The following is a 21,455-nucleotide window of genomic DNA, read 5'->3' on the forward strand; positions in this document are numbered from 1 at the left end:
TAGATAAAAGGAGCCAAAAGGGAAATCGCCAACGGTCATCTCAGTCGAAAAGTTTAATTAAATCATACTTCTTTCTTTCGTGGCCTTTGTTTTTGCAACCTTAGTTTACAATACAATATGTTCCTGCAATATGGCAGTTTTGAGTGAGTTCTCTATTTAGATGCAGCCTATATTTACAAAAAGAATACAGTTTGTCTTTCTAATTGAGAACAAACCTGAGCATGTTCTGCCGTCAGTCGATAACCTATATCCGCTTTTACAGGAACATATGAATGAGCCTTGTGTGTTTGAACATGTGTGATCACATCTCGCAGTGCCGGAACTACACTCGTCAATATCTGGAATGTATCCTCAAATATATAACGATTAAGCGGAAGAACGTTGTTTATAATTCTGTTGCCCGGGCAATCATAGCTTTTGGATGTTCTGTTTGTCACTGATTGCGTCTTACCTCGAATTCATTCGAACCCCGTTGGCTCGAAGTCCTATGTACCGGCGAAATAACCTGGAGCCTCGTTAATTTCGAGGCAAGCAGGAATGTTAACCTTTATTAAATTGGAATTTAGGCCAAGCGAGTTCGAGCCAACGGGGTTCGACTGTATTTTTTACATTAACTGAATGCGACCCAGTTAAACTCTTTATATTAAATTGGTCATTATAGTGCTTGGACTATTTCGGAGTATATTGTATGTTACAACCGTGAGAAAATCAGTAAAGAAACCTTGGCTTGGCTTTAAAATGCTCTCAATTGGAAAACAAGTACGTATCGTTGTATTGAAAGGTTTATTTAATTCTTTTCTTTTTTTAATTTCGTAACATGGCATCCTGAAATTCATCACGGTATTTCGTACAGTTATTATTTGTGTAGTTGAAATACTCGTCCGTCAATAAACATTTTCGACGTGAATCCGTAGAAGATAATCATTTACAATTGAATTGGAAGTGTGTTGGTCCAAAATTGCACAAATCCTTTGCTGACAATTTCACATTTATCGTAATTAATACATAAATGATAAAGTGTATACCAGAACATGTCCGACCGTCGCTCGATAAAATATAGCCACTTCTACAGGAACATGTGAATGAGCCTTGTGTGTTGGCACATGTGTGACCACATCTCGCTGTGCCGGAACTACATTCATTTACATCTGGAAGGGATGCATATATTAAGTCAAATTCAATTGTGTGGACAATCGTTGTGACTTTATTATTTTAGTTGATAAGCTCTAGACTTTATTTCTGATATATAATACCGCCTTTTCCAGATAACTTCTCATATGTGATTAAATTTTATCATTATATGTATTTTAAGAAGAAAGCACACCTCTGATACAGTAAACCTTATCTTATAGTATTTCAATAAATTGGGACTCTACCATAACATGCTCTGCGGTCGCTCCCTAAAGTATAGCCGCTTCTACATGAGCATGTGAATGACCCTTGTTTGTTTGTACACAGTTGACTACATCTTGCTGTGCCGGAACTACACTCATTTACATCTGGAGTGACTTATATGGATATGGTTATATCCAATTGCGTGAATAAATGTTAGAAGTTAAACTATTTGTTTGTTATTAAATCAAATTAAAGCACCAGCAATAATGTCCTTTAGAGTATTTTCAAAATTACCAGTTATTCATGTTCAATGTTTGTTCTTAACATTACCCTTTATGCAGTGTAACTGAAAAATGATCACAGATAAAACGGACATTCCGTAAATACATCAAATAACCTTAATCAATAAATGATGGGATCACCGCCAACATATGAAGCATGAATTCTGCGTGAATGAATGAAGCGTTACCATAATACCCTGCATCCACACAAAGACTATTATCGGATGCTTACGCTCACTACAGACGAATATATGGAAACGATATGTTCAAAAAATTAAAACCTAAAAGAGTTATGGGTTTTGCAACACAAGTGTTTATTGATTATAACAACTTGTGTACTAAATTTCATTAATATACCACAAACGGTCATTAGATCGGAGCCAAATAATATTGTAAGCTCGCCTTAGAAGCTTTATTTAAAATGACAATCTAAATGATTTGAAAAGCTTAATTTTTATCACTGCACTCATTGTAGAAAAAGGACACCACAAGAGAAATCGCTAATGCTCGACTCGGAAGAATTGGGTAACTCCATCATACTGCTTTCTTTTATGGCCATCCATCCTTTGGATAGTTCGATAGTTATAGGTCAATTCGAGGATAGTTTTGGTCAATAGTGTAAGCTGTATTACACCCAAAATTGAATTGCCCCTTGGTGTGCGAATAAACTCAACGTATTAGTGATTGGGATACTCAGTTTTATGTTACTGCAACATGTCAGTTGTGAGACAGTCTTCTATTAAGATGCAACCTTAATGTACAATATGAATACAATTAGTGATATTTTGTGAACAAACCAGAACATGTTCTGCCGTCGGTGGATAAAGAATGGCCGCTTCTACAGGAGCATATGAAAGAACCTTGTGTGTTAGCACATGTGTGACTACATCTCGCTGTGCCGGAACTACATTCATCTGTATCTGGAATGAAATGCATGGATATGGTTTGGTCAAAATGTGTAGATAAACGTTAAAAGGTTCATGTAAAATGCACGGAAAACAAAGACAAACCAAAACTACATCTAACTTCTTTTATTAATAATTGTTTGTGTCACCACCTTATTATTGAAGCATGAAATTTGCATTAAATGACGGGTTAAAAGACAACAATCCTTCGACAAAGACCATTTTTGGACGTCAACGCTCACATCAGACAAAAATATGGGGCTAATAAGAACTATACTTATTTGATAACAGAGTGAGTTATTGTATTTGCCACTAATTAATTGATTCTGCCTACATATGTACTAAGTTATGTTTAAATACCATGGACGGTCATTAAGTTTGAGCCAAGATAGTAGTGTTATCCCGCCAATGCAGCTTTCTTCGAAAAATGAAGAGGTTAATATTCTGACGAGATTTCATTCATAACTCATTTCATTGTAGAACAAGAGCGCAATATGGGAAATTGCCAATACTCACCTAAGCCAAAATGGATTATTCAACCATACCGCTTAGTTTGGTGGCCATCATTTCATGGAATATTTTATTAGTTATAGTGTTAATTTGAGGATGGTTTTGATTAACTATGTGAGCCAGACTACATTCAAATTTGAATTGTCACTGCGTGTGGGAATGAACTCTATATATTATTGTGTTTTATATTGAAATTCGATGTGATTTTATTACTTTAGTTGATAAGCCGTCCAGTCTTAAGATGGCACCCATATTACACACTACAAATAAAGAATGTTATACTAATTGAGCACAAACCAGAACAAGATCTGCCGTCGCTCGACAGTGTATAGCTGCTTCAACGGGAACATGTGAATGAGCCTGGTGAGTTGGTACACATGTGACTACATCTCGCTGTGCCGGAAATACACTCATTTACATCTGGAATAGTAGGCATATATTAAGCTAAATTCAATAATATGTATAAACGTTTGATTAAAGCTATTGATAAGTAATAAGCATACTCAAATCTGATGTTCGTTTTTAGTAAGTTCATTGTAAAACAGTCTTATGTTAAGTTGGAGTCCTTTTAAATCAATACAAATAAAGTTTGTGATACGAATTGAGAACAAACCAGAACATGTTCTGCCGTCGCTCGATAAACTATAGCCACTTCTACAGGAACATGTGAATGAACCTGGTGTGTTGGTACATGTGTGATTACATCTTGCTGTGCCGGCACTACACTCATTTACATCTGAAATAACATACGCGAATATGATGTGGTCAAATTGTGAAGATAAACGTTTTAAGTAAAACAAAATCCTTCGTTTGATGAAAAGGAAGCACCCCACATAATGGCTTTCAATTGATTTCCAATGTTATCAGTTGATCGCGCTTTATTGTCATTCAAATAAACATGTAATATAATAAAACTGAAAGAAGATCGCAGACTACACAGACTATAAACACATGAAGGGCATTAAAAATGTATTTCTGTCCTTTGATCAAATGGAAGCACACGCAATGATGGCCTTTTTTGTAATTTCAAAATTCCTGTAGGTCATGGTCAATGTTTGTCCTAAAAAGTACTGGTAATGTAATGTAACTGCAAAAAGGTCACAGACAACACAAAAATACCATACATGCAATAACTTACCGTCATCAATAAATGTTGAATCAATTTCCATACATGAATTTGGTTGTGCATTCAATTCTAGGCACATATGACATTGCATCCACAAAAAAGGCCATTATCGGCGGATGCTTACATTCTACCCAGACGAAAATATTGGGAAAAATAGAGCTACATAAACAATTAAAGCTAAAGTGATTATGAGGTGTGCAACATACGTGTTAATTGATTATATCAACTTATGTACTAAGTACCATTTAAATACTAAAACGGACATAACGTTTGAGCCAAATTGATACATATAGCCTGCTGAGGACGCTTTCTTCGAAAAATGGCGAGCTAACAATTCAGACGATCTTATCTTTCATAACTGCACTATTTGTAGAACAAGAGCATAACAGTATTTCGCCAAACATACCTCAGTCAAAAAGGAATGTTAAAACATACTGCTTTGTTTTGTGACCATCCATTCGTCGTCGAGTTCAAACGTTATACTGTCAATTTGAAGAGTGTTTTGTTAAGAGTGTCAGCCGCACTTCACAGTAATTTGAATTGTCGATGTGTGTAAGAATAAACTAAATGTATTAGTGATTAGAATACTTCTTTTTGATGTTCTTTCTGAATGTCAGTTGTGAGGCAGGCGTCTGTAAAGATCGCAACTTAAGTTGACAATACAAGTACAGCTTGTTTGTGATTTTATGTTCTATGTCTTTGGCGTTTACCCAGTGCCATTCAACCGGGTTTATGTTTCAACTTTTTGCTACTGAGCTTGTTTCTGCAGCTTTTTGCATACATATTGTGACAGTAATTGAGAACAAACCAGAACATGATCTGCCGTCGCCCGATAAAGTATAGCCGCTTCTACATGAACATGTGAATGAGCCTGCTGTGTTGGTGCATATGTGACTACATCCTGTTGTGTCCGAACTACACTCATTTACATCTGGAATGAAATGTTTGCATATTGTTAGATTGAAATTTGTGGATAAACGTATAATTTAGAAGGTATTTAGAATTGCTTATGATTATCAAGTTGAGGTTCCTTTAAGCAATCAGTTGTAAAAAAGTCCTAGTCTAGGATGACAATCTTACTAAACAATACAAAAAATGATTGTGTTACTAAATGATAACAAACCAGAACATGATCTTCTGTCGCTAGATAGAATATAGCCGCTTCTACAGGAACATGTGAATGCGCCTGCTGTGTTGGTGCATATGTGACTACATCTCGCTGTGCCAGAACTACACTCATTTACATCTAGAATAAAATGTATGAATATTGTTTGATCAAACAGTCTGTATTAACATTAGAAGTAAAATGAAAAATTTCAGTCTTCTTAACAAATAAAAGCACCCGCTAGGATGGCTTTAAATTTCGTTTTGAGTGTAACTAGTGTTTTATGGTCAATTTTGTTTTATAAAAATACCTATTATGAGACGTTACTAAAACAATATTGCAGCATACACAGACAAACCATATATTCTTCAAGCTATCTTCAACAATAAGGCATGTTGCCTTTCATTCGTAATTCACTAAATTATTTTAAAAAACGCTTAAATGACAAGTGAACAGATTAAGATTGCCCATCGTGTCCATTTACCAAACCTATGAACAAAAGCCACAACATAGCATGACTACTAGTATTTCATTCCTATTCAATTCACATTTTGATATTTTAGGGAACCAACCGGAACACGTTCTGCCGTTGCTCAATAATGTATAACCGCTTCTACAGGAACATGTGAACGAGCCTTGTGTGTTGGCACATGTGTGAGTACATCTTGCTATTCCGGTACTACACTCATTTACATCTGGAATGACATGTATGAAAATGGTTAAATCAAATATTAAATGCGATCACAATGATGGCGTTTTGTACATTTCCAAGTTATCAGTTTTTCATTGCTAATGTTTTTTGTTAACTAACTGTACTGTATTGTAACTGTAAAATGATCCGAGACAACACAGACATACCATAAATACATCAAATTGCCTTCCTTAATAAATGTTGGGACCACAGCCCACAAGAAGCAAGGACTTTTTATTAAATGATGGGTTCACAAATAACACTACATCCACAAACAAGACCATTACTTGACCACTCACCACAGAAAATATCGGGAAGAAAAACTACTGAAAAAAACAATTAAAACCAGAATGAATTGTGGGTTGTGCAACACGAGTGATAATTGATTATAGTATCTGTTGAACTAATATTTATATGAAAAAAATACTGAAAAAAGCTCACTAGCCAAACGATTAAACATAAACCGCATTTATTGTCACGGGGTTACCGATAAAGAACACAAAAAAATCACAAACAAGAAACATTGAGCAACAGCACAAAGCTTCACATACAACACAGTTTATATCGTCTATGTAAGAACTAGGTTTGTTAATCAAGGATTGTTAGGTACCGATTTGGAAAGGCCAGTAAAATAAATTAACATTTTAATACCAACACCGGTCAAAACGTTGGACTGAAAATATTAGCATCAGCCGCCGAGGAAGCTTTCTTCCAACAAAAAGAGAGAAATATTCAGACAAAGCTAAACTGTCATAACTTAATTCATTGTAGAACAAAAGCGCCAGAAGGGTAATTGCCAACGGTCATCTCATTCTCAAACTGTAATTCAACCATATTGCTTTGTTTTATTTCCATTCATGCAATAGTTCGAGCGTTATTATGCCAGTTTTAAGATTGCTTTGCTAAAAAGTGTCAGCATCACAACACTCAAATTTGAAATATGAGTGAGAATGAACTCTGTGTATTAGTGGGTAGGATAACTCAAGTATGATGTTCCTTCCATACATCAGTTGGAGAACAGTCATAATTTTAAGATGACAACCTTTATTTACAACACAAATACTGTGTGTGATGCTAATTGAAAACAAACCTGAACATGTTCTTCCGTCGCTCGATAAACTATACCCGATTCGGCAGGAACATGTGAATGACCCTTGTGTGTTTGCACATGTGTGATTACATCTAGCTGTGCCGAAACTACACTAGTCAATGTCTGGAATGTAAAGACAAAAATGTTACGATCAAGCGGATGAACGTAACGCGAGCTTTATTATCTTATATATCTGGTACTCGAGCAATCAAGGGTTTGATTGTTCAATCGGTCACTGGTTGTGTCCTATTTTGAATATTTCCTTCTTAACCGAACGCCACCCAGTCAACATCTCCGTATGAAAATGATCATTACAGTCAGTGAAAGTACTACCTCAGAGTGAATGGTCGGTGAAAGAAGTGAAAATTTATGGGAAGCTATCGTATGGAATTCCGGTACGTGTTATTGTATCGAAATATTTATTTCTTTTAACATAATTTCGTTACATGGCATTCTTAAAGGCTTCACTAAAATACTTACAAGTTACATTGTGAATTGAAGTACAAATAAACTAAGGTGACGTTTATATAGAGTATAGAGTATTTATTAATTATTGAGTTCCTCAAATGGCACAAAACCTCAGCTGGCGAGTAAACATTTAACGTAATAAACTTATAGATGATAAAGCCTATACCAGAACAAGACCGGCCGTCACTCGATAATGTATAGCCGCCTCTACACGAACATGTGAATGAGCCGTTTGTGTTAGTACATGTGTGATGACATGTCACTCTGCCAGAACTACACTCGTTTATATCTGCAATGCAAATAAGAGGTAATTGTTCTGACGAGCCTTCATTCATAACTCATTTCATTGTAAAACAAAGCCACATGGGAAATTGCAAAAGCTCACCTTAGTCAAAAAAGGGTTATTCAACCATACTGCTTCGTTTTGTGGCCATCAACTCATGGAATAGTTTAATAGTTAATGTGTAAATTTGAGGATTGTTCATCTTAAAAATGTAAGCCGGACTACTTCAAATTTGAATTGTCACTGGGTGTTTTTCATACGAATGTTAGATGTTTCTACAAGATTTTAGTAGATAAGCAGTACAATATTAAAATGGCAACCATAGTATACAATATAAATAAGGAATGTTATAATAATTGAGAACAAACCTGAACATGTTTTGCCGTCGCTCGATAAAGTATAGCCGTTACTACAGGAACATGTGAATGAGCCTGGTGTGTTGGTACATGTGTGACTACATATCACTGTGCCTGAACTACACTCATTTACATCTGGAATGCCATATTGGAATGTGATAAGATCAAATTGCGTGGATACAACTTAGAAGTAAGATTATATTTATTCCTTTTATCAAACTAAAGCACCCGCAATAATAGGCTTTAGTGTATTTTCGAAAATCACGTGTTGTTCATATTCAATGTTTAATCGTAATTTTATCTGTAATGTAACTGAAAACATGATCACGGACAAAAACAGGCAGACCACCAATTCATCAAATTACCAACATTAATAAAATTTTGGATCACCACCCATATATGAATTTTGGGTTTTACATTCAATAAGACCATTATCGGATGCTTACGCTCACCACAGACGAAATATGTGCAAGGAAAGAACTGTATAAATAATTAAAACCAAAGGGAGTAATAGGTTTTGCACACGTGTTCATTGATTACAGCACAAGTTTGTACTAAATTGCATTTGAATACCAAAAAAACGATCTTGAGGGACGAGCAAATATCAGCCCGCCTAGGAAGCTTTCTAGGAAAAATGACAAGATAAATCTGCATAACTGCAAACATTGTAGAAGAAGTGCGCCACAAGAGAAATTGCCAATGTTTACGGCAGTAGAATAGGGGTACTAAAACATACAGCTAAGTTGTGTGCCTATCGATTTATTGGATAGTACGATAGTAATACTGTCAATTTGAGGATAGTTTTGTTAAAAGGTACAAGTCGCACTACATTCAAATTTGAATTATCACTGGGTGCGAGAATGAACTCAATGAATTAGTGCTTAGGATACTGTTCGGTACGCTCATTTGGAACGGGCTATCAAAATTCAACTATATTTTAGGCCATCAAATAAGATAGTTATATTCGCGAACTAAACGCAAGACTGTTGTTCAAAGCCCGATAAATGTCCAATTCTGCATTGGTAAGTTTAAAAGTGTGAAACTGAACAATATTTAAGTTATATTTGTGCTTAGGTGACTTGACAGTTTTTTGATATGTCAGTTATGATACAATTTGTTTTATCAGCTTTTTACTACTTGTACTTTGTTAAGATAGCAAACTAAGTGTAAAATTAATATGAACCAGTAAATCATACTAATTGAGAACAAACCTGAACATGTTATGCCGTCACTCGCTAAACTATAGCCGCTTCTGCACGAGCATGTAAATGATCCCTGTGTGTTGGCACATGTATGATTGCATCTCGCTGTGCCGGAACTACACTCGTCAATGTCTGGAATATAAAGTTAAATATGTTAAGATCAAGCGGATGAACATAATGTCATCTTAAGCATCTTATAAATCTGGTGCCCGAGCAATCACGGAATTTGGATGCTATGTTCTTCACAGCTTGTGTCCTATTTCGAATATACTTTTATTAACTGATTTCAACCCAGTCAACCCCGCCTTATCAAAATGGGCATTTAAGTCTATGAAAGTACACTACGTCGGAGTTAAAAGGCTGTTGTAACTGTACAAAAACAGGGAAACCCCTTTGCTTTGCTTTGAAATGCTCCCATTCGGAAATATGGTATATGTCGTTGTATCGAAATATGCTTTTTTCAAATTGCACAATTTCTTCACACCAAAACCTGAAAGGCTTCACGGTATTTCTTACAATTGTTACATGGGGAACTGGGATGCTCGTCACTCAAAAACATCGACGATGGGAATCGGTAGAAGGTATTTATGTATTATTTAATTTAAAGTGTATTGTTCTACGCTGACAAACATCCTCAGCTGACGAGTGCACATTTATCGCAATTAACAGATAAATAGTAAAGATTATACCAAAACATGCCCGGCCGTCGCTCGATAAACTAAAGCCGCTTCTACATGAGCATGTGAATGAGCCTTGTGTGTTAGTACATGTGTGACTACATCCTGCTGTGTCGGAACTACACTCATTTACATCTGGAATGACATGTATCGATATGGTTGTATCAAATTGCATGGATTAACGTTAACAGTAAAATTATATTCCCTTTCATTTGATCAATTTAAAGCACCCGTAAATATTGCCTTTATTGTATTTCCTAGATTAAAATATGTTCATCGTTAATGCTTATTGTTGGGATCACCACCAATATATGACACATGGGATTTGCATACAATGACGGGTTGACATATTGTTTTGCAGCAACAAATAGAACACTCTCAGACGCTAAATCTTCCCACAGACAATAACATGGGGACGAACAGAACTGTTTAAATAAAAAACCAGAGTTAAAAGTGCGTTTTGAAACACACGCGTTAATTGAGTATAGAGACTTCTGTAGTAAATTACATTTAAGTACCAAAATGGCCTTTAGTTTATAACCTCAATGAATTTCTGCTTAGGATTCTCATTTTTTATGTTTCTGCAACATATCAGTTGTGAAACTGTCCTCTGTTTAGATGCAAACAAAATGTATAATTCAAATACAGTTTGTGATGCTACTGAGAACAAACCAGAACATGATTTGCCATTGCTAGATAAAGTATAGCCATTTCTACAGGAACATGTGAATGAGCCTGCTGTGTTTGTGCATATGTGACTACATCGGGCTGTGCCGGAAATACACTCATTTACATCTGGAAAAGTAGGCATATATTAAGTCAAATTCAATAATATGTAAAAACGTTTAAATAAAGCTATTGATAAGTAATAAGAATACTCAAGTCTGATGTTCCTGTTAAGTTCGTTGTAAAACAGTCTTATGTTAAGTCGGCGTCCTTTTTAATCAATACAAATAAAGTGTGTGATACGAATTGAAAACAAACCAGAACATATTCTGCTGTCGCTCGATAAACTATAGCCACTTCTACAGGAACATGTGAATGAACCTGGTGTGTTGGTACATGTGTGATTACATCTTGCTGTGCCGGCACTACACTCATTTACATCTGAAATAACATACGCATAATGATGAAGTTAAATTGTGAAGAAAAACGTTATAAGTCAAACAATATCCGTCGTTTGATGAAAAGGAAGCACCCCACATAATGGCTTTCAATTGATTTCCAATGTTATCAGTTGTTCGTGCTTTATTGTCATTCAAATAAACATGTAAAATAATTAAACTGAAAGAAGATCGCAGAAAACACAGACTATAAACACATACAGGGCATTAAAATTGTATTTCTGTCCTTTGATCAAATGGAAGCACACGCAATGATGGCCTTATTTGTAATTTCAAAATTCCTGTAGGTCATGGTCAATGTTTGTCCTAAAAAGTACTGGTAATCTAATGTAAATCAAAAAGGTCACAGACAACACAAAAATACCAAACATGCAACAATTTACCATCATCAATAAATGTTGGATCAATTTCCATACATGAATTTGGTTTTGCAATCAATGCTAGGCGCATATGACATTGCATCCACAAAAAAGGCCATTATCGAATGCTTACATTCACCACAGACGAAAATATTGGGAAGAATAGAGCTGCATAAACAATTAAAGCTAAAGTGATTATGAGGTGTGCAACATACGTGTTAATTGATTATATCAACTTATGTACTAAGTACCATTTAAATACTAAAACGGACATAACGTTTGAGCCAAATTGATACATATAGCCTGCTGAGGACGCTTTCTTCGAAAAATGGCGAGCTAACAATTCAGACGATCTTATCTTTCATAACTGCACTAATTGTAGAACAAGAGCATAACAGTATTTCGCCAAACATACCTCAGTCAAAAAGGGATGTTCAAACATACTGCTTTGTTTTGTGACCATCCATTCGTGGTCGAGTTCAAACGTTATACTGTCAATTTGAAGAGTGTTTTGTTAAGAGTGTCAGCCGCACCTTCACAGGAATTTGAATTGTCGATGTGTGTAAGAATAAACTAAATGTATTAGTGATTAGAATACTTCTTTTTGATGTTCTTTCTGTATGTCAGTTGTGAGGCAGGCGTCTGTAAAGATCGCAACTTAAGTTGACAATACAAGAACAGCTTGTTTGTGATTTTATGTTCTATGTCTTTGGCGTTTACCCAGTGCCATTAAACCGGGTTTATGTTTAAACGTTTTGCTACTGACCTTGTTTCTGCAGCTTTTTGCATACATATTATGACAGTAATTGAGAACAAACCAGAACATGATCTGCCGTCGCCCGATAAAGTATAGCCGCTTCTACATGAACATGTGAATGAGCCTGCTGCGTTGGTGCATATGTGACTACATCCTGCTGTGTCCGAACTACACTCATTTACATCTGGAATGAAATGTTTGCATATGGTTAGATCGAAATTTGTGGATAAACGTATAATTTAGAAGTTATAAATAATTGCTTTGGATAATCAAGCTGAGGTTCCTTTAAACAATCAGTTGTAAAACAGTCCTAGTCTAGGATGACAATCTTACTAAACAATACAAATAATGATTGTGTAACTAAATGATAACAAACCAGAACATGATCTTCTGTCGCTAGATAGAATATAGCCGCTTCTACAGGAACATGTGAATGAGCCTGCTGTGTTGGTGCATATGTGACTACATCTCGCTGTGCCAGAACTACACTCATTTACTTCTAGAATAAAATATATGAATATTGTTTGATCAAACAGTCTGTACTAACATTAGAAGTAAAATGAAAAATTTCAGTCGTCTTATCAAAAAAAGCACCCGCTAGGATGGCTTTTAATTTCGTTTTGAGTGTAATTAGTGTTTTATGGTCAATTTTGTTTTATAAAAATACCTATTATGTGACGTTACTGAAACAATATTGCAACATACACAGACAAACCATATACACTTCAAGCAATCTTCATCAAGAAGGCATGTTGCCTTTCATCCGTAATTCACTAAATTATTTTAAAAAACGCTTAAATGACAAGTGAACAGATTAAGATTGTCCATTGTGTCTATTAACCAAACCTTTCAAAAAAAAAACACAAACAGCATGACTATTTCATTCCTATTCAATTCACATTTTGAATTTCTAGAAAACAAACCGGAACACGTTCTGCCGTTGCTTAATATTGTATAACCGCTTCTACAGGAACATGTGAACGAGCCTTGTGTGTTGGCACATGTGTGGGTACATCTTGCTATGCCGGAACTACACTCATTTACATCTGGAATGACATGTATGAAAATGGTAAAATCAAATTTTGTGGATAAACTTTGGAAATAAATTAATATATCTGTGATTTGATAAAATATTAAATGCGATCACAATGATGGCGTTTTGAACATTTCCAAAGTATCAGTTTTTCATGGCTAATGTTTTTTGTAAACTAACTGTACTGTATTGTAACTGTAAAATGATCAGAGACAACACAGACATACCATAAATTCATCAAATTGTCTTCCTTAATTAATGTTGGGATCACAGCCCACAAGAAGCAAGGACTTTTCATCAAATAATGGGTTCACAAATAACACTACATCCACAAACAAGACCATTACTTGACCCTCACCACAGAAAATATCGGGAAGAAAAAAATACTGAAGAAACAATTAAAACCAGAATGAATTGTGGGTTGTGCAACACGAGTGATAATTGATTATATTATCTGTTGAACTAATATTTATATGAAAAGTTACAGAAAAAAGCTCACTAGCCAAACGTTTAAACATAAACCGCATTTATTGTCACGGGGTTACCGATAAAGACATAGAACACAAAAAATCACAAACAGGGAACACTGAGCAACAACACAAAGCTTCACATACAACACAGTTTATATCGTCTATATAAGAACTAGGTGTGTTTATCAAGGATTGTTATGTACCGATTTGGAAAGGCCAGTAAAATAAATTAACATTTTAATACCAACACCGGTCAAAACGTCGGACTGAAAATATTAGCATCAGCCGCCGAGGAAGCTTTCTTCAACAAAAACGAGAAAAATATTCAGACAAAGCTAAACTGTCATAACTTAATTCATTGTAGAACAAAAGCGCCACAAGGGTAATCGCCAACGGTCATCTCATTCTCAAACTGTCATTCAACCATATTGCTTTGTTTTATTTCCATTCATGGAATAGTTCGAGGGTTGTTATGCCAGTTTTAAGATTGCTTTGCTTAAATGTGTCAGCAGCACAACACTCAAATTTGAAATTTTAGTGAGAATTAACTCTGTGTATAAGTGGATAGGATAACTCAAGTATGATGTTCCTTCCATACATCAGTTGGAGAACAGTCATAATTTTAAGATGACAACCTTTATTTACAACACCAATACTGTGTGTGATGCTAATTGAAAACAAACCTGAACATGTTCTTCCGTCGCTCGATAAACTATACCCGATTTGGCAGGAACATGTGAATGACCCTTGTGTGTTTGCACATGTGTGATTACATCTAGCTGTGCCGAAACTACACTCGTCAATGTCTGGAATGTAAAGACAAAAAAGTTAAGATCAAGCGGATGAACGTAACGCGAGCTTTATTATCTTATATATCTGGTACTCGAGCAATCAAGGGTTTAGTTGTTCCATCGGTCACTGGTTGTGTCCTATTTTGAATATTTCCTTATTGACCGAATGCCACCCAGTCAACATCTCCGTATGAAAATGGTCATTACAGTCAGTGAAAGTACTACCTCAGAGTGAATTGTCGGTGAAAGAAGTGAAAAAGTATGGGAAGCTATCGTATGGAATTCCGGTACGTGTTATTGTATCGAAATATTTTTTTTTTTTTACATAATTTCGTTACATGGCATTCTTAAAGGCTTCACTAAAATACTTACAAGTTACATTGTGAATTGAAGTACGAATAAACTAAGGTGACGTTTATCTAGAGTATAGAGTATTTATTAATTATTGAGTTCCTCAAATGGCACGAAACCTCAGCCGGCGAGTAAACATTTAACGTAATAAACATATAGAAGATAAAGCCTATACCAAAACAAGACCGGCCGTCACTCGATAATGTATAGCTGACTCTGCAGGAACATGTGAATGAGCCGTTTGTGTTAGTACAATCATGTTGACATGTCGCTCTGCCAGAACTACACTCGTTTATATCTGCAATGCAAATAAGAGGTAATTGTTCTGACGAGCTTTCATTCATAACTCATTTCATTGTAGAAAAAAGAGCCACAAGGGAAATTGCAAATGCTCACCTTAGTTAAAAAAGAATTATTCAACCATACTGCTAAGTTTGGTGGCAATCAATTCATGGAATAGTTTAAAAGTTCAAGTGTAAACTTGAGGAGAGCTCAGCTTAAAAATGTAAGCCGGACTACATTCAAATTTGAATTGTCACTTGGTGTTTTTCATACTAAAGTTAGATGTTTCTACAACATTTTAGTAGATAAGCAGTACAATATTAAAATGGCAACCATAGTATACAATATAAATAAAGAATGTTATACTAATTTAGAACAAACCAGAACATGTTTTGATCTTGAAGGACGACCCAATATAAAAGTATCAGCCCGCCTAGGAAGCTTTCTTGGAAAAATGACAAGATAAATCTGCATAACTAAAAACACTGTAGAAGAAAAGCGCCACAAGAGAAATCGCCAATGTTTACCGCAGTAGAATAGGGGTACTTAAACATACAGCTAAGTTGTGTGCCTATCGATTTAATGGATAGTACGATAATTATACTGTCAATTTTAGGACAGTTTTGTTAAAAGGTGCCAGTCGCACTACACTCAAATTTGAATTATCACTGGGTGTGAGAATGAACTCAATGAATTGGTGCTTAGAATATTCGTTTTCGGTACACTCATTTGGAAAGGGCTATTAAAAATCAACTATATTTTAGGACATCCAATCACAGAATGATAGCTAAATTCGAGGAATAAGCGCAAGACCGTTGTACAAAGCCCGTTTAATGTTTAATCATCATTGTTTAGTTTAAAAGTGTGAAACTGTTGGGACATCCAATCAAAGATTGATAGTTAAATTCGAGGACTAAGCGCAAGCCTGTTGTCCAATTCTACATTGTTAAGTCTAAAAATGTGAAACTTAACTATATATTAGTTATATTTAAAAGTGCTTGGGACACTTGACACTGCTTCAATATGTCAATTATGATACAGTTTGTTTTATCAGCTTTTTACTACTTGTACTTTGTTAAGATAGCAAACTAAGTGTAAAAATAATCTGAACCAGTAAATCATACTAATTGAGAACAAACCTGAACATGTTATGCCGTCACTCGCTAATCTATAGCCGCTTCTACAGGAGCATGTAAATGACCCCTGTGTGTTGGCACATGTGTGATTGCATCTCGCTGTACCGGAACTACACTCGTCAATGTCTGGAATGTAAGGGCAAATATGTTAAGATCAAGCGGATGAACGTCATGTGATCTTAAGTATCTAATAAATCTGGTGCCCGAGCAATCATGGCTTTTGGATGTTTTGTTCGTCACTGCATGTGTCCTATTTTGAATATACTTTTATTAACTGATTTCGACCCAGTCAACCTATCCTTAGTAAAATATTTATTGAAGTCAACGAAAGTACTACTTCGCAGTTTATGGTCGGTTGCAACCGTCAGAAATTCAGGGAAACCCCTTTGCTTTGCTTTAAAATAAGCTCATTTGGGAAATCCGAAACATGTCGTTGTATCAAATTATTTATTTTAAATTGCACAATTTCGTTACACAGAAACCTGAAAGGCTTCACGGTATTTTTTACAATTGAAACTTGGGGAACAGGGATGCACTCAAAAACAACGACCACGTGAAGCCGTAGAAGGCATTCATGTATTATTTAATTTGAAGTGTTTTGTTCCTACGCTAGCAAACATCCTCAGCTGACGAGTGCACATTTATCGCAATAAACAGATAAATAATAAAGATTATACCAAAACATGTCCGACCATCGCTCGATAAACTAAAGCCGCTTCTACATGAGCATGTGAATGAGCCTTGTGTGTTAGTACATGTGTGACTACATCTCGCTGTGTCGGAACTACACTCATTTACATCTGGAATGACATGTATCGATATGGTAAAATCAAATTGCATGGATAAACGTTAGAAATAAAATTATATTCCCTATCATTTGATCAATTTAAAGCACCCGCAAAAATTGCCTTTATTGTATTTCCTAGATTAAAATATGTTCATCGTTCGTTAATGCTAATTGTTGGGATCACCACCAATATATGACACATGGAATTTTCATACAATGACGGGTTAACATATTGCTTTGCAGCAACAAAAAGAACACTACCGGACGCTAAATCTCCCCACAGACAAAAAATATGGGGACGAAAAGAACTGTTTAAATAAAAAAAAAACAGAGTTCATAGTGCGTTTTGAAACACACGCGTTAATTGAGTATAGCGACTTCTGTTGTAAATTAAGTACCAAAATGGCCTTCAGTTTATAAACTCAATGAATTACTGCTTAGGATTCTCATTTTTTATGTTTCTGCAATATATCAGTTGTGAAACTGTCCTCTGTTTATATTCACACTAAATGTATAATACAAATACAGTTTGTGATGCTATTGAGAACAAACCAGAACAAGATCTGCCGTTGCTAGATAAAGTATAGCCATTTCTACAGGAACATGTAAATGAGCCTGCTGTGTTTGTGCAAATGTGTCTACATCGAGCTGTGCCGGAAATACACTCATTTAGATCTGGAATAGCAGGCATAAATTAAGCTAAATTCAATAATATGGATAAACGTTTAATTAAAGCTATTGATAAGTAATAAGCATACTCAAGTCTGATGTTCCTGTTAAGTTCGTTGTAAAACAGTCCTATTTTAAGGTGGCGTCCTTTGTAAACAATACAAATAAAGTTTGTAATTGAATTGAGAACAAACCAGAACATGTTCTGCCGTCGCTCGATAAACTATAACCACTTCTACAGGCACATGTGAATGAACCTGGTGTGTTGGTACATGTGTGATTACATCTTGCTGTGCCGGCACTACACTCATTTACATCTGAAATCACATACGCGAATATGATGAGGTCAAATTGTGAAGAAAAACGTTTTAAGTAAAACAAAATCCGTCGTTTGATAAAAAGAAGCACCCCACATGTTGGCTTTCAATTGATTTCCAATGTTATCAGTTGTTCGTGCTTTATTGTCGCTCAAATAAACATGTTTTATAATGAAACTGAAAGAAGATCGCAGACAACACAGACTATAAACACATGAAGGGCATTAAAACTGTATTTCTGTCCTTTGATCAAATGGAAGCACACGCAATGATGGTCTTTTTTGAAATTTCAAAATCCTGTAGGTAATGGTCAATATTTGTCCTAAAATGTACCGGTAATATAATGTAACTGAAAAGAGGTCACAGACAACACAAAAATACCAAACATGCAACAATTTACTGTCATCAATAAATGTTGGAACAACTTCCATACATGAATTTGGTTTTGCATTCAATGCTAAGCGCATATGACATTGCATCCACAAAAAAGGCCATTATCGAATGCTGACATTCACCCCAGATGAAAATATTGGGAAGAATAGAGCTGCATAAACAATTAGAGCTAGAGTGAATTAATAGTGGTGCAACATACGTGTTAACTGATTATATCAACTTCTGTACTAAGTACCATTTAATACTAAAACGGACATAACTTTTGACCAAAAATAATACTAATAGCCTGCTGAGGACGCTTTCTTCGAAAAATGGCGAGCTAACAATTCAGACGATCTTATCTTTCATAACTGCACTAATTTTACAACAAGAGCATAACAATATTTCGCCAAACATACCTCAGTCAAAAAGGAATGTTTAAACATATTGCTTTGTTTTGTGACCATCCATTGGTGTTCGAGTTCAAACGTTATACTGTCAATTTGAAGAGTGTTTTGTTAAAAGTGTCAGCCACACCACTTCACAGGATTTGAATTGTCGATGTGTGTAAGAATTAACTTAATGTATTAGTGATTAGAATACTTCTTTTTGATGTTCTTTCTGTATGTCAGTTGTGAGGCAGGCGTCTGTAAAGATCGCAACTTAAGTTGACAATACAAGTACAGCTTGTTTGTGATTTTATGTTCTATGTCTTTGGCGTTTACCCAGTGTCATTCAACCGGGTTTATGTTTAAACTGTTTGCTACTGACTTTGTTTCTGCAGCTTTTTGCATACATATTGTGACAGTAATTGAGAACAAACCAGAACATGATCTGCCGTCGCCCGATAATGTATAGCCGCTTCTACATGAACATGTGAATGAGCCTGCTGTGTTGGTGCATATGTGACTACATCCTGCTGTGCCCGAACTACACTCATTTACATCTAAAATAAAATGTTTGCATATGGTTAGATTTCTGTGGACAAACGTATAATTTAGAAGTTATTTAGAATTCCTTTGGATAATCAAGTTGAGCCTCCTTAACACACTCAGTTCTAAAACAGTCCAAGTCTAGGATAACAACCTTAGCTAATAATACAAATAAAGATTGTGATACTAAATGATAAGAAACCAGAACATGATCTGCTGTCGCTAGATAGAATATAGCCGCTTCTACAGGAACATATAAATATGCCTGGCGTGTTGGTGCATATGTGACTACATCTTGCGGTGCCGAAACTACACTCATTTACATCTAGAATAAAATATGTGAATATTGTTTGATCAAACAGTCTGGATAAACATTAGGAAAATGAAAAGAGTCGTCTTATCAAATAAAAGCACCAGCGTAAGGATGGCTTTAAATTTCGTTTTGAGTGTGATTAGTGTTTTATGGTCAATTTTGTTTTATAGAAATACCTATTATGTGACGTTACTGAAACAGTATTGCAGTAAACACAGACATACTATATACACTTCAAGCTGTCTTCATCAATAAGGTATGTTGCCTTCCATCCGTAATACACTACATGTTAAAAATGCTTAAATGACCAGTAAACAGATAAAGATTGTCCATCGTGTTCACTAACCAAAGCTATAAACAAAAGCCACAACATAGCATGACTACTAGTATTTCATTCCTATTCAATTCACATTTTGATATTTTAGGGAACAAACCGGAACACGTTCTGCCGTTGCTCAATAACATATATCCGCTATTACAGGAGCATGTGAACGAGCCTTGTGTGTTGGCACATGTGTGAGTACATCTGGCTGTGCCGAAACTACATTCATTTAAGTCTGGAATGAAAAGTGTAAATATGGTTAAATCAAACTGTGTAGATAAGCGTTTTAGGTAGATTTATATTGTCTGTCGTTTTCGGGTGTTTTTTTAAAAGCACACGCTAGGATAGCATATACTTCATTTTCCTAGGAAAACAGTTGTATGTGTTCAATTTTACTCTAACAAATACATTGTTGGTGATGTTACTGAAAACATATCGCAGAAAACAAAGACAGACAATACATACCCCACATTATCTTCAAAAAATAAATTACAGGTTTACTGCATGTACATAAGGCATTAATTCTGCATTGAATGATGGGCACTGTATCAAAGCAAAGACCATTATTGGTAGCCAATGCTCAACATTAAGAGAAAATGTGGGTGAAAATAATCTGATAAATAATCAAAACAGCAGTAAGATGTGGAATATGACCAACTTGTCATTGATTTCGGCAATTTACAAACTTAAAAGTTTATATTGAATTACGATAACTTGCATTTAGTCTTGAGCCAATAAAGGAGTATTAGCCAAACCAGGAAACTTTCTTCCAAAAATAACGATCTTAACATTCAAACAAGCTAAATTTGCATAACTGGGTCCATTGTAGAACAAGACCGCCATGAGGGAAATTGTAAAAGGTCACCTTAGTCGAAAAATTTCATTAAAACATACTGCTTTGTTTTTGTGCTCTTTGTTTTTCCAACTGTTATTAACAATACCAATGCAGTTTGTGATACTAATTGTGAAAAAACCTGAACATGTCCTGCCGTCGCTCATTAAACTATAGCCGCTTCTGCAGGAACATGTGAATGACCCCTGTGTGTTGGCACATGTGTGATTGCATCTTGCTGTGCCGGAACTACACTCGTCAATGTCTTGAATGAAAAGTGAAATAAGTTACATTAAGGGATGAAAAAAATGCTATCTTAAGTATCTTTTATTTCGGGAACTCGAACAATCATGGTTATATTAAGATGTTTCGTTGGTCGATTTTTGCGTCTTATTTAGAATATATATTTTCATTAGCTGAATGCGACCAAGCCAACCTCTTCTTATTAAACTGGTTAATGTAGTCTATTAAAGTACTACTTCGGAGCGTATGGTCTGTGAAAACCGTGAGAAAATCAGTGAAATGACCTTGGTTTGGCTTTAAAATGCTCTCATGCGGCAATCCAGGACATGTCGTTGT

General features: G+C 35.4%; 1 protein-coding gene across 2 annotated transcripts in view; it reads right to left on the bottom strand.

The window, feature by feature from the left end:
• Window positions 1–3,731: 3,731 nt before the first annotated feature.
• Window positions 3,732–21,455, bottom strand: part of LOC128234470 (fibrillin-2-like) — a 31,650-nt gene continuing 13,926 nt past the window's right edge. The window contains exons 6-24 of one of the 2 annotated variants that reach the window (XM_052948730.1): window positions 21,019–21,141; window positions 20,157–20,279; window positions 19,301–19,423; window positions 17,983–18,105; window positions 17,672–17,794; window positions 17,010–17,132; window positions 16,336–16,458; window positions 15,090–15,212; window positions 14,456–14,578; window positions 13,193–13,315; window positions 12,646–12,768; window positions 12,331–12,453; window positions 10,548–11,136; window positions 10,042–10,164; window positions 9,362–9,484; window positions 8,163–8,285; window positions 7,678–7,800; window positions 7,044–7,166; window positions 3,732–3,767 (exon numbers count right to left, since the gene is read on the bottom strand). In XM_052948730.1, the coding sequence (XP_052804690.1) occupies window positions 10,970–11,136; window positions 12,331–12,453; window positions 12,646–12,768; window positions 13,193–13,315; window positions 14,456–14,578; window positions 15,090–15,212; window positions 16,336–16,458; window positions 17,010–17,132; window positions 17,672–17,794; window positions 17,983–18,105; window positions 19,301–19,423; window positions 20,157–20,279; window positions 21,019–21,141 (1,643 nt within the window). In that variant the 3' untranslated portion in view covers window positions 3,732–3,767; window positions 7,044–7,166; window positions 7,678–7,800; ... (2 more) ...; window positions 10,042–10,164; window positions 10,548–10,969. Of the gene's footprint in view, window positions 3,768–5,933; window positions 5,958–7,043; window positions 7,167–7,677; window positions 7,801–8,162; window positions 8,286–9,361; window positions 9,485–10,041; window positions 11,137–12,330; window positions 12,454–12,645; window positions 12,769–13,192; window positions 13,316–14,455; window positions 14,579–15,089; window positions 15,213–16,335; window positions 16,459–17,009; window positions 17,133–17,671; window positions 17,795–17,982; window positions 18,106–19,300; window positions 19,424–20,156; window positions 20,280–21,018; window positions 21,142–21,455 lie in introns of those variants that run through there. The other variant, XM_052948729.1, reaches the window with a different exon arrangement.

Source organism: Mya arenaria, chromosome 5, assembly GCF_026914265.1.
Source record: "Mya arenaria isolate MELC-2E11 chromosome 5, ASM2691426v1".
Lineage (NCBI taxonomy): Eukaryota > Metazoa > Mollusca > Bivalvia > Myida > Myidae > Mya > Mya arenaria.